This window comes from Sinocyclocheilus rhinocerous, unplaced genomic scaffold (genome assembly GCF_001515625.1).
Source record: "Sinocyclocheilus rhinocerous isolate Xijiao unplaced genomic scaffold, SAMN03320098_v1.1 scaffold35, whole genome shotgun sequence".
Classification (NCBI taxonomy): Eukaryota; Metazoa; Chordata; class Actinopteri; order Cypriniformes; family Cyprinidae; genus Sinocyclocheilus; species Sinocyclocheilus rhinocerous.
The window spans coordinates 552,681-570,101 of NW_015661991.1; the positions used below are offsets into that span (position 1 = coordinate 552,681).

General features: G+C 36.8%; 2 protein-coding genes across 2 annotated transcripts in view; both read left to right on the forward strand.

Annotated features, from left to right (window-relative positions):
* LOC107727079 (G-protein coupled receptor 126-like) overlaps positions 1-8,684 on the forward strand; it is a 10,683-nt gene extending 1,999 nt beyond the window's left edge. Inside the window, exons 3-9 of the mRNA XM_016536841.1 lie at positions 4,486-4,534; positions 4,614-4,714; positions 4,837-4,961; positions 5,036-5,304; positions 7,295-7,391; positions 7,516-7,796; positions 8,563-8,684. Coding sequence (XP_016392327.1) covers positions 4,486-4,534; positions 4,614-4,714; positions 4,837-4,961; positions 5,036-5,304; positions 7,295-7,391; positions 7,516-7,796; positions 8,563-8,660 — 1,020 coding nt within the window. The 3' untranslated portion in view covers positions 8,661-8,684. The remainder of the gene's footprint in view (positions 1-4,485; positions 4,535-4,613; positions 4,715-4,836; positions 4,962-5,035; positions 5,305-7,294; positions 7,392-7,515; positions 7,797-8,562) is intronic.
* Positions 8,685-9,303: 619 nt separating this feature from the next.
* Positions 9,304-17,421, forward strand: part of LOC107727117 (adhesion G protein-coupled receptor G3-like) — a 15,393-nt gene continuing 7,275 nt past the window's right edge. Inside the window, exons 1-9 of the mRNA XM_016536895.1 lie at positions 9,304-9,448; positions 9,674-9,728; positions 10,157-10,244; positions 10,646-10,789; positions 10,933-11,061; positions 11,180-11,228; positions 12,853-12,944; positions 14,546-14,661; positions 14,756-15,027. Coding sequence (XP_016392381.1) covers positions 9,379-9,448; positions 9,674-9,728; positions 10,157-10,244; positions 10,646-10,789; positions 10,933-11,061; positions 11,180-11,228; positions 12,853-12,944; positions 14,546-14,661; positions 14,756-15,027 — 1,015 coding nt within the window. The 5' untranslated portion in view covers positions 9,304-9,378. The remainder of the gene's footprint in view (positions 9,449-9,673; positions 9,729-10,156; positions 10,245-10,645; positions 10,790-10,932; positions 11,062-11,179; positions 11,229-12,852; positions 12,945-14,545; positions 14,662-14,755; positions 15,028-17,421) is intronic.

Consider the following 17,421-nt stretch of genomic DNA (forward strand, 5'->3'; position numbering starts at 1 on the left):
TTTTTTATTTTTATTTATTTATTTATTTTTGAGGAGTAGGCCTATAGGTGGAATTTTCACATTAACTTCAAGCAATATAACATGATTTTATTATCGTAATTTTGACTTTATTCTTAAAATATTATGACGTTAATCTTATTTATTTAGTTATTTTTAAACGTGGCACAAAAATGCTGTGGTATAGGCTACTGAATGCAAACACAATTTTGGCACAGCGGCCCAAAAAACTAAAAAAATAAATAAAAAACAAACAAACAAGAAAAGTAAAAATTTGAATTATTTGTTAATAAACTAATGTTTTCTGAGTCAATGTTGCGAAAATGAATCAACCTGACTTGCCATCTCCTCTTTGGACATGCCTTTAGAGAGAAATGCACGGATTACATAATGAAAGAGTTTTTGTTTTCGATTTGAATTATTTTGTTTTAAAATAGTAATTTAAAGCATTCTATATATGTATTTATCATGTCGGTGAAGCTCTCCTGCTCAAGACCAAGATGACAGAAATCGCATCCTGTTTGTTTTCCTTATTTTACAAAAGCACAAAGTTTTGTTGATATTGTGAGAGCACACAAATACAAGTAGACCATTTACAATTCCGAATGATGTATACTCTTACCTTTTTGAGCAAAAATTACGGCGTATTTTTAAGTTTCCACTGTTATAAAAAATAAAATAAAATAAAAAATATGCAAGTGATCGCGCTGGCGCCTCCATGTCCTGCAAAGCGCGCTTTAGTTTCCACTCTCCGCTTAAATTAACTTAAAGAAAAAAAAAGAAATGACCACTTTGCCATTAAAAACCAAAACTGAACTATTTTAATAGCTGTGTAATGGGGAAGAGAGAGAGAACAAAAGTCACGGTCTCCAGTTGGACTCGGGCCGAGAATTCTCACAAGCTGTTGGACAAGGGCCGGGCCCATGTAGGGCTCTATTCGTTCCCTCGTTTCAATTAAAATTTCCCCCCAGCTCAGCGGGCCCCCAAACTGCCCGGGCCCATATGCACCTGCATACCCAGACGCTATGCCACTGTTTGAAAGCACCAAAACAAACACGCCCATAGGCCAACAGGACCTCGCCCTTATTTTGAAATCTCCGCCCCACACGTACGTACACAACCCTGGCAACGACGATCGCAGAAACAATGAAGATGACACACAAGCATATTCAAACAAAAGCCAACTCGGATAAGTTGTGTGAATCAAAGCAAAATCAACCTTACTCACCTATCAAGAAGAAACAACGCAACCTCGGCGTCCGATTCAAGCCCTTCCCGCTCCTTGAGTTCTCTAAACCGCTGGAACTGTGCCTGATCGTAACCCTTCTTTTTAATGTTTTGTTTCTCTGATATTTTCCTCTTTTTTATCTGCCATCTCTCTCTATCCATAGGCGATCTGCTAATATCTGTCCTGTGCACAATTGAGCGCTCTCTTCTCTCTATCAATGCAAGACACACCCCCTTACTGCTGATTGGCTACAAGTGTGTTTTAGGACTCGGTCCGACGCTGTGGTCAAAAGTGTTTTTCAAAAATCACTTAGTGCACCTTTAATCAAAAATACTAATGAAATCGTTTTTTACGTTTTTCACACAGGTCTACACAGTAAAGGCTACTACAGAAATAACCTACTACCAACATTTAATGAAGTAATAAATGTAAAAATAAAACAATGCACAGTCTTCATTGTATACATTAAATATAGATGATTCTTATTAAAGTTACTTAAGTGATTCAGTCCAGAGTAGTGAGTGATTTTCTCTCTTTCTTTTGTTGTTTGATTAACATTTATGATGCAGTCAGCGGCAGCAGGTTTATGTTGCTTTAATAAGACCTGAAACACAGATCAAATATTTTGACACATCCGTATTTCTTCCAACTGTTCAGGTTCTGTGTGCGCACACAGTGCCCGTCGGCCTTCAAGTACTGGACAAGACTTAAAAACACATGCAAATACTGAATATCATTTTCGTGATAATACATCAAGTCAGTGACATTTCTGTCAACTGTCCCTGGACTCGGAAATATTTTCCAAGTCCCAAAGGCTCGAGTTCGAGTAAAAATGCATCCGAGTCTGTGACAAGTCCAAGGCTACGTCCACACGAAGCCAGAGCTTTCCCTACCCGATCTTTTTTTTTTTCCTCGTCTCAAGAAATATCTGCGTCCACACGAAACCACAAAACCGACACAAAACGATATAGTATACATGCCAGACCAGTATGTGGCTCTGTAATTCTGCCACAGAGATACACTAAAAACGGAGAAGAAGACTTGGACTATGCGCATAAACCTTGCGCGCGGTATACAAACGAACATGGAACAATACATTTATTAATCTGTGTTAATGTTAGTTAATAAAAAGACAATCGTTCAGTGTTTGTTCATGTTTTTGTTGCCGTTACGTGACGTAGAGGCGTCTGACTAGGGGCGAGACGTGGGCTGATGACGTCATCGTTTCAGAAAATATACGGATTCGCTGTCCACACGAAAACACAAGGGCGGCGTTTTCAGATTTATCCACTCTGGGACCCGGTTTCAAAAAATATCGGAAAACCTCTCAGACTTGAGAGCGCCATTTGTGAAAATTCCTAACTGACATGCACTGCTTCAAGTGAGATACCAATGTCTGCACAGCAGGGCATAAACAGCAATTCAAACACACCTGTACTGATTCCTGGCATATAGGGAGCTGATTGAGACACATCGTGACTATCATTTCTATGGGAAGCTGGGCTTGTAACAGCAACCGACGTGACTCAAATTGTCATTTGTCTCTTTTATTTAGAAGGCATGACTTAATTTACAAGACCTGCCATATTGTGCATTGCACACTATAATTAGTTAACCCTGGGTCATTCTAAACCCTGAAAAAACAGAATCCTAGGTTATCTTTTTTAAGTTATATTTTGTGGGGGTTTATGCTTCTTTTAATTGGATAGGACAGTAGAGAAATGACAGGAAAGTATCGGGCAGAGTGGGATTAGTAAAGGACCTCGAGACAGGATTCGAACTTGGGTCGCCGCAAGCACAATTGCGCAATACGTTGGCACACACTAACCAAGAAGCTATCGGCACCAACAGTCCTAGGTTATCTTGATTCATGTTTCACACTGCTCGTAATTTACCCGGGGTTAACTATTAATCCTAGGTATTCATAAGTCGACGTTTCATGACATGTACATTCCTAAACCCTGGGTTAACATTCTTATTTGTATATTTGTGGTGTCAGTGTCATTGATTGGATGAACACAGCATGTGACCTGTCTGCATCCTCATATTATCGCATATTGCATAAAGGTAAAAATTAAACAGTCTTCTTCTCTCCGTCTGATGCATTTTCTGTCACCTTTTGACATTTTCCCTCTCAAACACTGCAACGACTGTTTATACAATATACAGTGTTTTCGTGACTGTCCAATGCATTGGCTGTCTGTTGCAAAGCATCTAGTATTAACACTCGAACACCGCTTTGTTACACACTGTACAATTTTGGCACCTCAGTGTGGGCTTGTCAGTGCATAACCCTGGGTAAAATATGGTGGTAACCGCACTAACTAAATCACAAGTGTGAAAGTTCCTTTACCCAAGGTTAAAACTAAAAGCAGGCTTTAGAATGAACTACGTCATTAGTAGGCAGTAACTGGCTATCAAGACAAATGCCTCCTACGATCTCCGTCAGACAGGAATGACATTTACTGTAATGCATAATTTTATTGCTGCTGTATATTTAATTTATTTCCTGAATGCATTCGTTTTTACTGAAAAAGTGAAATGGCATTTCGCAACTCTTGCATCCGTTTTTCCATCCCAATTTTAAAGGGATTAAAGGGCCTGACTGCATCACACCACTGCATTTTATGTGTGATATTGATAAAAAGAAATGGCTTACAGCAGGTTTTTGATAACATCTGGTTGCAGCTTAATTTTTAACATCATATATAACAATGTATAGAACAATGTATGTAAGAAAGTAAAAGATGCTGACTATACTTTTTTGTGTGTTTGTTTTTGCTTTTAAGGTATTACATTTTGATGAAGTAGCTGATACACAGATCCCAGTTGAGCCTTTCAAAAATGAGAACGAGAGCAAAATTGGCATAGTTACCTACAATTCTGATCAGCACTTAAAGGTTCAAATCCCACCCATTTATGATGTCTGTATTGTTCTGTTGAGTGTCATAGCGATTAGAAAACTTGTTATTGTCACACATTTTTCTTAAATTTACAGTTAGCTTAAATATACAAATCAGCCTATTGTCTTTTTTTTTTTTTACAGTTTAAAGCGAGAAATAAATTGTTTGCCTCCAAAGTCATACGGATTGAAGTCCCTGGACGTGACATTGTAAATTTGATCAATCCACTTAATATGAGCTTCAAACTTAATTACGAAAACGACACATCTGTAAGTGTAACTTGGAATACAATTTTTTTTTTAAATATTCGCAAATTGCCCAAAAATGTCCTGCTATTTATTTATTTCTGTTTTGTAGTTATATCTAAAGAACTACAACCTGTCCTGTCAATTCTATGATGAAAACGGTACAGTAATGGTTAAAGGTTTCTTATATGAGGCACATACTGTATGAGGCGCATATGAACTTTGTTTACTGTTACATAGGAGACGGAACCTGGAAAGCGGATGGCTGTAACACCACTCCAATCAGTGATAATGTTGTGGAGTGTTACTGTAACCATATGACCCCTTTTGCTGTGCTTCTGGTGAGTTCTGAGATATCCACCTATGAAATTCATTCAGTTCAACTAACACTTTAAAATAATCAGCTAATACTGTTTAAAGTTCACTTCCCCTCTCATTTGTCCACCTTATTAACTCTGAATAGATCAACTTGAATTACCCAACAATATCCGAAAAGCAATGGGAAATCTTGTCGTACATCAGCTATGTAGGCTGCGGTCTCTCTACGTTCTTTTCTGCCACCACTGTCTTGTCATTCATTTTCAACAGGTGCCATTTCTTCTGTTTTCATAAGAATGTGTACAGAATATGTGCTTCGATTCACATAATGTGTGTTTTTGCAGTAATGCAAGGGCAGAAGTGTCCAGCAGCATTCACGTGTCTCTGAGTGGCGCTCTGTTTCTCCTCAACATGAGCTTCATGCTCGGCGAGTGGGCCGCTACACTGACTGTGAAAGAAGTCTGCATGTTTATTGCTGTGACGATACACTACAGCCTGCTGTGTTCATTCACCTGGATGGCTGTTGAAGCCTTGCACCTCTACCTTCTTCTCATCAGAGTCTTCAACATTTACATCAGACATTACATGGTCAAGCTGTCTCTGATTGGATGGGGTGAGCATGAAAACATTAAAAAAAAACACAAAAAAAAACAAAGTAGCACAAAAACAAAAAACCATAGCAGCCAAAATAGACATGCAGGATGCATTCAAGGGATGCTTAACGATGAAAATTTGCATCTCAAAATGAAATTTAAAGGAATTGTTCACTCAAAAGAAAAAAGTGTTCAAAACTTACCCTCAGGCCATCCAAGATGTGGATGAGTTTTGTTCTTCATCAGATCAGATTTGGCCAGAATGAGAGTCCAAACAGCTGATAAAAACATCTCAATAATCCACAAGCAATCCAGCCGACTCCAGTCCATCAACTAACACCATTGTAAAACAAAAAGCTGTGTTTTTAATAAGCTAATTCCATCATTAAAGTGTTTCAAACTTCTCTTCAGTCAATAATACTAGTCATTATACAACGGGGGCCGTTGAATGCTTGAAGTCTCTGATTGGATGGGGTGAGCATGAAAACATTAAAAAAAAACACAAAAAAAAACAAAGTAGCACAAAAACAAAAAACCATAGCAGCCCAAATAGACATGCAGGATGCATTCAAGGGATGCTTAATGATGAAAATTTGCATCTCAAAATGAAATTTAAAGGAATTGTTCACTCAAAAGAAAAAAGTGCTCAAAACTTACCCTCAGGCCATCCAAGATGTGGATGAGTTTTGTTCTTCATCAGATCAGATTTGGCCAGAATGAGAGTCCAAACAGCTGATAAAAACATCTCAATAATCCACAAGCAATCCAGCCGACTCCAGTCCATCAACTAACACCATTGTAAAACAAAAAGCTGTGTTTTTAATAAGCTAATTCCATCATTAAAGTGTTTCAAACTTCTCTTCAGTCAATAATACTAGTCATTATACAACGGGGGCCGTTGAATGCTTGAATCTGATTGGCTGACGAACGTTCTGAGGTGTGCAATTATTTTCAGGGAAACGTACGGCGAACGTAGTTCCAGGCAGCTCTCTTGACCGCCTTACAGTTCCATATCACTTCGCATAGAAAACCGGACGAATCCCTTTAAATATATCATCTGATCGATGTCTTGAGGTGTGGTAACCGTAGTATAAGCGGAATAATTGACGACGGGCCGTTGAATTATTGGAAAAATAATACACACGAGGTGTAACGGCATCACCACCTCGGGTGTACATTATTTTTCTAATAATTAAACGGCCCGTCGTCAATTATTCCTTACATAATCCATAATAATGCTCCTCCAGTGGGAAAAAAAAATCCCCCGTTGTCCTCTCTTATCAAAATCAAACTTAATATTTGTTCAGAGCTGTTTTGGACTGATTTCGATTGTAAATGATGGTTGATCTGTGCACATTTCTCCCCTGATTCATACGAGATGGCATTTTTTCTGGAGAAAGAAATATGGACAGAGAGACTGAAAGCAATGGGTTGAAGTTAAAAACATCTTAATGATGGATTTATTACAAATGTGCAGATTTCTGCACAAGACGTTTACTGATGGGCTGGAGTTGTGTTGATTGCTCTTTTTCAGCTAACTTTCACTTTTTATTGTAATTCCCGAAATTTATTTCAACTCAAAACTTTTGAAAAAACTTTTTGTCATCATTTATTCACATACATGTTTTTGCAAACCTTTCTTTACTTTGCATAACACAAGATAAGATATTTAGAAAAATGTCTCACAGTCATCCATCCATTCATTTTCTAAACCACTGGTCAAGTGAAGTCAAGGCAAATTTATTTGTATAGCGTTTTTCACAATTCACATTGTTTCAAAGTATGTATCATATGTATGTGCATGCTTTTTTTTACAATGAAGATCAGTAAGGGTCCAGTGTTGCCCACTGAATGGACAAAACAGTAGAAACATTCTTCAAAATATCTTTACATGTCATACAGGTTTGGAACAACATAAATGATGAAAGGATAATGTTTAAAAAATCAAATGTGATCAAAATTGAGCTTTGAAATGTGGTGTTTCATGCTGTGATCTTGTCCTCTTGACAGGAGTCCCTGCAGTTATTGTTGGAGGCTTGCTGTCGGTTAATAACATGTATGGTATAACGGAGATGAAATTTTCTGATACGAATGCAACAAATCAAATGTAAGTCTTTACATTATAACTTTGCATTACATAAAGACAAATGTAGTTAAATTATGTAGGACACTTTGCCTGTCAAATGTATGTATGAAGTACAGGCTGCTCAACCTTTTTTCATACAATACAGTTGCTGGATCAGAGACCCTCACGTCCTGTATGGCGTGAACATTTTCTACTTCTCCATCGTATTCCTGTTCAATTTAGCAATCCTAATCACAGTGTCCAGACAGATCCTTAGGCTACGACATGTGGGCAACAGGCATGACAAGATGCAAGTTTGGAAGGATGCTGGCACAGTTTTGGGCCTCATGTGCCTGGTGGGTACAACATGGGGCTTGGCCTTCTTCAGCTATGGATATATCAACTACCCGATACTCTACCTATTCTGCATCTTAAACACAATGCAAGGTAGGTTTACCTGGGGTACAAGAGAGAAAATGTGGGTTAATGACACACTAGAGTGTTCGTGATAAAACCCATGCCAGTTTAGAAATGCACAGTACTCTTAATATTCATATTGGTTTCAAATGGTTTTTCAATCCAAGTTTAAAATGAACGACGCTGAAATGTCATGTGGTGTAACCATTAGGTACAATGTAATAACCTATTTGCGTCACATCTTAAATGGACGTGAATGTAACATTTTTCAATGTAAAATGCTTTTTATTTTTACAAATTTCATTAATTATAAATTCATGACTATGATAAGTCTTTGGAGAGTCTATAATTGAAAAGTAATATCCAGTTTTATTTTTTCCACATGTTGGTTGTACCACATGATCTTGTTTGTCAAATCACATGACTTTTCAAATATTAATAAGACGTTTTGCTAAAAATCAGTTAATGTTATTTCCCCCCCGCCCCCCAGGTGAACAAGAGCAGGGAAAAAATGAGGAGGAATTATTAGTCACATCACAATGATACGCCATTATGTGAAACTATAGCATTTTTTCTGCTACCAAAAGACAGTTAGGGTCAAAACAAGGGTTATTATGAAGTCACAACACTAGTCTAGGAGGATGTGAAATACAACAAGTTGGCTTCTTTGTTTCCCTGTTAAGTAGAAGTAGAAGAATACAGTGACGTAAAGACTAAAGAAAAAGGGAATGGAAACTTTTTGAAAACATTTTTTGAAAACATGATGGACTGAAGCATCATGTTTGTTTGTTTACAGGGTTTTACATCTTTGTGTGGATGTGTGGTACAGCGAGGAAAAACAGAGCGCAAACACCTCATTCCAAGTCTAAATCCACTCTGGACAGCTCCAAATAAGGTCCTCTCATTCATTTCTCTAACTAAAACCTCTGACATGATTTTACAAGAAGACATCTTCCAGCTGACCCACAGAAATGCGCCTGGGTTAATGAAAATGACACTTAAACAACAGGCAAACAAAAAATGGCACATTTCATCATGAGCTGTTCGGTTTAATTTTTATTTTTTTGCAAGAGTACTTCCTTTGGTAACAGTGCATTGAAGAAAAAAAAATACAGTTTCCTCTTTGTAGTTGTAGACAAACTAAAACCTATCTATGATCTAACAAATCTAATCTCAAACCTGCTTATCATATCTAACAAAAACATTCAAAGCTGTGATTTGTAAATAAATATGGTAAATGCACAGTTGTTCTATTATTAGTGTTTTTGAATTTTATAATAATTTAATAATAAATCTATAAACCTGAAATGTATGTCTGAGCCTATTACAATAATGCCATTTATATATGTACATTTAAAATTGTATTGCATTTTTTAAATGTGATTAGTTATTCATTTAGAAATGTCAGGGTTCTTTTCACCGTTACGTCACATATGTTTCGTGTTGGTAAGTACGCATCCAGTTCTGTCCACCATGTCATGGTTCTTTATGAAGTGATGTTAAAAACTAGGCTATGTCAGACAGGAAACCACAGCAATCACATGAGACCTGCTTTGCAGAGTGCTTGACAAAGGGTACACACACTAGAGAAACAGAGCATTCAAAGAGAGAAATGAGAGGCTTTTGCTGTGTTGTTCTTTGGATATTTCCAATTTTTTCTTCCACAATAGCGACTAAAGAACGTGAGTATGAATATGCTGTACATTTTTACATTTCAGCTCTGAAAAATTACTATAATCATGTCATTTTAACTCGAAAAGAGTGACTGTTGATTATAGTCATGTTTACTCTTGTGGCATAGTAAAATTGAAATTAATGTTTTTTTTTATAAATCTGTAGTGATAAAGATTTGGATTGAATAATTGATTGCACTGCTATTTACCTCCCATGATATGACATGTTCGCAGGTGAGCGTTGTCATGAGGTTCCAGTAAAATGTCAGACGGCAACGAATGTTCCATTGTGAGTTTTGTTATCTTGTTGATCTTGTAACAACCCAGCTAACAAAATAAGTTCTAAGAGCATTTTGCAAACTGCCAACTGGCTTGGTGAACATTAAGGGAATGTTCCATTTATCATTTTGCAAACATTATGGGAAAGTTACTTTTGAATGCTAATACTTTTGACGCATTAGAAATGTATAAATAACATTTTGAGAAGAATATTAAAGACCAAATAACTTTGAAAAGAATGTTCTATTAACATTATTGGGAGAGGCTTTGAGAGAACCTTGCCAGAATATTAGCCAAAGTTCTGAGAACGTTGGCTAGGAAGTATAAAGTTTTTATATTTATATTATTATATGTAATAAATGTATAAAATGGACAGGTCGGTTTGCTGTCAGGTAATATTTTAGAGGTATAAAATGAATCAAATGTATTTTTTAACAGGTGTATTGAAGATCGAATGAGAAATTGCTCATCTACAGCCCCTAGGATAAAAGACCAAAAATATTTCTCTACATTCATTTCCTCAGAGGTAAGACTAAATGACAGAAGAACAAAATAGTAGATATTTACTGAACCCATATACAGACAAAGTCAGTGTTTGAATAGTATTATGATCTATACATACTAGACAACGTTATTCTATAAAAGTTATTCTATATATTCTGTTAAATTATTGCCATCTTATGGTAAATCGCTTGTTGTATTCCTCAATTGTAAGTCGCTTTGGATAAAAGCGTCTGCCAAATGAATAAATGTAAATGTAAAAGGAATATTAGGTTTAAGACAGTAGTTAACTGTCTGATTGACTAACTTAAAAAAAAAAAAAAGCCATAAAGCAAGAAACAAAGTTCAAGTGTCAGCAACATAGTCAGCAGTACAGGAAGATCAGTTAGGCCACACGCTGAATTGTGTCTTCACTTTTTTTTTCAGGAAACAGTCGATACAGATAGAGGATATGTAATCCACATCTCAAACGAAGCATTACAGAGGAGCATTAATGGACGGGGGAATGCAGATTTGATTGTGTCTCTTCTCAATGAGACTTTATTCGGGGTCAGCAGCAGTTTAAACAAGGTATGCAGAATTACTGTATGTATGTCCCTTAAAGACTTGTTTGTGTCTAATTAAATGCGATTTTATATACTTTGGGCAACATCTGCATTGCATAGCCCAGTGGTTTCTTCTTTGAATCATTTGTCATTGTGGTGTTGACACAGAAGGGGAATAACCCAAGTACGCCAGGCACAATATTGCATGGGCAAACTGTGTTGGGAGTTTGGCTTGGTAAGAATGAAGTTCAGAACCTTTCTCAGCCTGTTCAGCTCAGATTCATAAACACCAATCAGGTGAGATGATTTCACATCACACTATAATGCGGTTGTAAAAACACACCGTGGCCCTTGTGGATTTTGCTGACCACTTGCAAATGTTCACTTCTGTAAACGTGTGCTTTTATTATTGCAGAGTGAAAATGGAACCTGTGTCTACTGGCATCTTGAAAAAAATGGCAAAGGTCAGTATGATTTTCACACCATCAAAAATAAACCTCTATAAATAAACTAAAACAAATGTTCAATTCTCTATAATCTAGGTCATTCTCAGATGGTGGCATTTGTGTGTGTGTGTGCGTGCGTGCGTGCGTGTGTGTGTGTGTGTGTGTTGATTTTTCACTTGAAATTGTTACTGTTATACTCAAAGAAATTTTTTAAGAAATCATTTTTCACATGTCAGGCCCAAAGTACCAGGATGGATTCAGACTCTCCATATAGACATAGTCATCACAGTTCTTAAAGGGGTCATGAAATGCAGTTTCAGATTTTTATCAAATGTTTCTCAAGGTTAGTTTACGTTTTTTTCCATCAAAAACTGGTCCAATATTTAAAAATAATGAAAAAACGTTGATTACAACAATCTGTTTCAGTGTGGAAATTGCTTCTGCATGCTTAATTTTTCGGTATATAGTTTTAAAAGTACTATTCTTACTTGTTGTATTACAAAAGACACTGCATGTACACAGGTGTACTAATTTTATTAGTAGTGATGCGCTTGGTGTTTTAATAGCGTTCAATACTGGTTCTGCATTTATTACAAACACGCTGTCAGATTACAAAACTAATGTGCATTGCCTCCGAGGACAAAATGCTTGCCACTGCCATATCTTTTAATAAAAGATATTCTGAAAAAACGGCAGCATGTGGAGAACTTTCAGTCGCTCAGGCATGTCATTATAAACTTCAGCCATGCATTTCAAATGCTTGGAACGTTTTTGGAGGTGCAGTTTCTTTACATCCACTGACAAAATAGAGTCTTTGATGAGTTTGATGGTCTTACTAACATCTTAATTCAGCATCAGTATCACTCTTGTGATTGATGGACAGACATGAGTTGCTCAGAATGCATGTTAAAGGCCGTGCCGAGGAAAATTATCGTGTTACAATTCTCATACGTGTAAATATAAAGAACATTTTGATTTTCCATTTCATGACCCCTTTAAAACATTACGCTAATCTACAAAATGTGGTCACAACATTACAAAGTACTAGTAATTTATGGTTACTAGCTTTAAGCCTATAAGCCTAACTGCTCTATTATTTTAACCCTGTCACAGTCACCTTACAGTATATTAAATCAGACATTATAATACTAACAATTACTAAAGTATAATAAGTTCAAACCAAGCTATTTCTTGTTTGGTGTCAACCCTGTTACATTTGATTAAACACAACTTTTGAGGGTTTTGATTGGAAAAGAAGGAAAGGCTCATTTTCAGCCACTAAATAGTTAAAGTGCTTTTAGCAATGTGCAAGTTACCCAAGCCTGCTTATCTATGGAGTGAAAGCTAGTCATAAGAGTTATGTTGTTGTCAATGAGAACGAGTGACAGGAGAGATCTGCTGGAATGGCAGACTGGGGGGGTTTAACTTGTGTTGGCCTGACGTTGAGAGAAGAGACGTTGTGAATGCAAGATGATAAAAATCTGCAATGTCACTGCAACGCCACTGTTTCCTGAGAACGACCTATATATTTTGTAACTGTCATATAATGAGTGTGAAAACGAATGTGATATATTACAGTTCTCATTTGAATAGATGTTTCTGGATCGACTTTTTGTTTTACGTATTTGTGTCTGTTTGTCAGGTAACTGGAGGACAGACGGCTGTAAGACTACCATCGTCAACGGAGACTTTGTATGCAGTTGTAATCATCTGAGCTTTTTTGCAGTGCTCATTGTAAGTGCATTTATCATGTGATGCTCTTCAGTCACCTTTTTTTTGTTTTAAAGTGTTCACTTTTAAGGGGTCATGAACTGTATTTTTTTGTTATCTGATAATGTTACCAGAGGTGCACTTATAATGTTAGTATGATTTTTACATGTCGAAATTTTTAAATAAAAGGGCATTTTCTACCCTGATCTTAGCCCTCTGATTTGAACGGTCTGTTGGAAGGGGCATGTTCGCTGTGAGACTAATCATGGATTGTGTTGATTGTAGCATTATATTTAGATCTACTCCTATTCCGTCGCATGAAAGGTTGCCGTGATGAACACTGTAGCCAATGACAGACTGCTGAGCGCATGCATGCAGTGATCTCATCATTGCAACTCGAGTTTTGCACTTTCACAAATGCTTTCATCATAACTAACATTGCAAACATGATGTAAATAATATTAATTGTGTAGTGTAGACTGTCACTGAATATGAACTCGTTCTGCGTGATTGACAGCTCCAGCGATTATAAAGGGAGCATTCATTGATTGTTTTCTGTATGTAATTTAATCACAATTTAAATAACAGATTATTTACATGCTTATAAAAGAAATGACGTGTAGTTAGTCACTGGCTTGATTTACTGATGCATAAACAGCAGTAAATGATATTGAGAAAAAGAACATCTGACTGAACACGAATCATTACATATGAGAAATCACTGATCGCAGATTAGGTATTAGAACGAACATGTACTTAAATGTTGTGGTATTATTGTCAGGTCCATATCTTACATACAGGGCCATCGCTAGTGGGGTGAAAGGTGGTGACGATTATAGGGGCCCACGGCTGAGGGGGGGCCCCCCGACGATTTAAACTGACTAGCCAAGGCCAGCCTAAAAAGTCGCTCAGGACAGTTGATGGGCCACTGCTTCACGTCGTCACAAAAGCTTATCAATTGCATGTGTTTTTAAGCCTTGCCAATTTAAATATTCAAAAGAGTTAAAGCATAGAAGCACAAAACGAAAAACAACTGAGAACTCGTGCACCAAACTAAAGCGTCGCGTCAGACAGTGCGCAAACACCGAACCGAGGTCTCCTTCGTGTCCTCCTGCAAAAGTGTCAGTTATGTCTTAAGTGAACGTAAACAGTTGAGAAAGAATTCGGATGTTTATAGTTATATAGGATGCATTGTCTCTTAAAGTGACTGCACCTAATTTACTAAATGCTGTCGGTGTCCTTAATGTTAATCCAAGAATTAAATGTGAGAAAATCACTCACTGCTCTTTACTGAATTACTGAATTAATCTATATTTAATTTGTACAGTTAAGACTAAGCATTGATATTTTACATTTGATTAATTCGGGTTTCTGTACCTGGACACCTACAAACTTTAAAAAATATATAATAATGTGAGCTTGGTCTCAATAAAAGCTGTTTTAGGACTAACAATTAAGGAAGTGTTGAGCTCTGAACCTCAGAGGATGTTTTATAGTACAATGACCTCTTATGTAAAAAGTTGAAGCAAAATTTGATTTCTCGTTTCATGACCCCTTTATATTAAACTGGGCTGTTTAGCAGTACTTATTTGAATATCCTCTTTTGTCCTCAATGTTTCTGAAAGAATCCTGAAATTCCTGAAGCGTCCCATATTGTCCCTCTCAACTACATTTCATATATTGGCTCTGCCCTTTCAATAGTATTTACAGCACTAATGATTGCAATTTTTTTGTGCCAGAGGTAAGCTTTTAAATTAGATTTCTCATACATTTTCAGAATGAGATGTTCAGAATCAAGTATAAACAGATCATATCTCTCACCATTCTCCCCACAGGAAGAAGCAATGTGAACATTCAGTCATCATTCATGTGCAGCTCTCAGGCTCCCTTTTCTTGTTGCACATATCGTTCTTGTGCAGCGTGTGGTTTTCAGGCCACAGAGACATTGATTCAGTGTGTCAAGCTCTAGGGCTTTTCCTACACTGGAGCCTTTTAGCCACCTTCACTTGGACAGCCATCGAGGGCTTCCACCTGTACCTGCTGCTGGTGCGGGTCTTCAATATCTACATCAAGAAATACTTGCTTAAACTAAGTCTTGTGGGATGGGGTGAGTTCAAATTCACATTTTTTGTATCAACAGTAGCTATACTATTTCTACATTACTCATCTAGGGCCCTATATTGTGAAAACGCGGCTGGAATTGTGAAATTCCAGTCATAAAAAAAATTTAATTTACTGTATAACACAGAATGTCATAAAATTTGCCAAAATTTGGATGAATAAATCAAAAGTCGGGCTGCACATTTCATCAAATTATGATATTAAGGACTAGTGTCTGTGAACTCTTACAAAGCAAAAACAAACACTCTCCTTCGATCCATGAATGTTTCTCTCAGTTAATGTACGCAATCTCACATTCTGATAAGTGTTGCCAGATTGGATGGACGATTTCCAGCCCAGAAGCTCACAAAAACCTTCCCACTCCAACAAAAAAACGCCCAAAACTTTAACTGACAAAATAATGTGATAGAATATCACGGTTGAAAATCAAGGGTGATAAGGGCCATTTTTAACTCCTTAAAACAAAATAATGAAAACAAAATAATATAAATAGGCCTATAACGTTAGATAAATTTAAACGGATCAAATCGGGGCAAATAGCCTACATTAAAGAGAATTACCAAACATGAATAAAATATGCATTTCAAAACGGCAATCAAGAAATTAACCGATACCCTCGAAACAACACATGCACCATTTTCAATGTCAACAGTCAGAATAAACCAATTTAAATGCAAAAATTGCCCAATATAAGTGATAGGAAAAAGCAACGTAATTAGCATGCTATTTCACACTCGTTCATGCACACACCATGACAGTCAAAACTGTGTCATTCATTGATAGCCTACATACTGTACAGTAATCCGACAATTTAAAAAAAATAAAAACAACAATAATGCGCTTACCTTCGTGTCACTCCATCATTTTACACAGAACTAGAGGAAGTCTTTTGTGAAGTTCATATTGTAGAACATCATACAGAATTTGCACAGTAATCAAGTCTAGCAGTTTTCAAGGATTTACCAATCTGTACCGTTTAAAAGATAAAAGACAGGATTGTATAGACCAAGATATTTTGTTTCGATTTTGATTTATTAATTCAAATGTGCTCTGATTTCGGAGTTGCAGTGCCATCTCACTCCACAGTAATTCACGTTTTGAGAGTTGAGTCACTCTCCCACTCTTTAACTTATATTCAGGCATTGTGTGATTACTTGAATACGCAGTCATACATTCAAAATCAGATCCGTTATAACTTTTCGGAGTTGCAGTGCCTTCTTGTCATCTCACTCCACAGTAATTCACGTTTTGAGAGTTGAGTCACTCTCCCACTCTTTAACTTATATTCAGGCATTGTGTGATTACTTGAATACGCAGTCATACATTCAAAATCAGATCCGTTATAACGCTAAAAACCTGCCACTCATGAATCATCACGTCTGTCTGCTCTGCTGATTGGCTAAAAGTGCGGCTGTCGACGTTAACATCAGCATCAGCGCCTCTGCAGTGTGTGTGTGTTTAGTAATGTTGTGATGAGCTTGTTTGTTAACCAAGTAGCCTATACAATTTATATGTTTGAAAACCACCAAACTGACCCCAAACCAGCCCAAATTTTGTCCAATTTTTACCCGCACAATAGAAAAAAGATTGTGATGAAGCAATGAACAGTCATCAGCATCGTAAATCCTCGAAAGTTTTTCTTATTTGTATTTTTTTTTTAAATGTATGTACATTTATAACATTATTCTTTGTATTATATCACCTTTGCATCAAATGACAAAAAACAGTTAACGCTAATGCGAGGGTGTTTCTAATGCAGAGTCTATGGGAGGGACGGTTTGACATCGCTCTCTCTTCTGACTGCCTTCATCAGTTTCTCTCAATTTTTTTCCTTTCATTGAAAGTCATGAAAACACTTATCATGGAGTTTTTCTTTTGCTATTTGAGCAAATGGGAATGCAAAAAATATATTTGTTGTCCTCTCCCTTTCACTGCTCTTCAAGTTAACCCAACTATGACGACTTCCGCTGCTGAGAAACCCGGAAATGTGAAAAAGGTCCAGCAAATTCAAAACCGCCCAATCTGGCAACATGCTGTTGTGAATAATTAAGCAAAGCATCTTCTCATAGGATAAGGACATGCAGACTCATGAATAATTATGAGACACCGACGCATCATTGATGTACTATAGTCCTTTGCCAAGTCACAAATTGTGACGTCGACACGATGTAGATTTTAAACCCGGAAGACGAAAATAGCGCAAAAAAAGCTAATTAACCAGTTTTCTCCAACAATTTAAATTAATGGATGCTAACATTGTCTTTGATGTGCAACACAAACACCTCTGCTACAATCTCAGAAAAAGTAGTCTGGGGTTTCATGACACTAAACCATGCCTAAAAAAATCCAACACTAAAAAATAAGATAGTGTTGCCTTTTG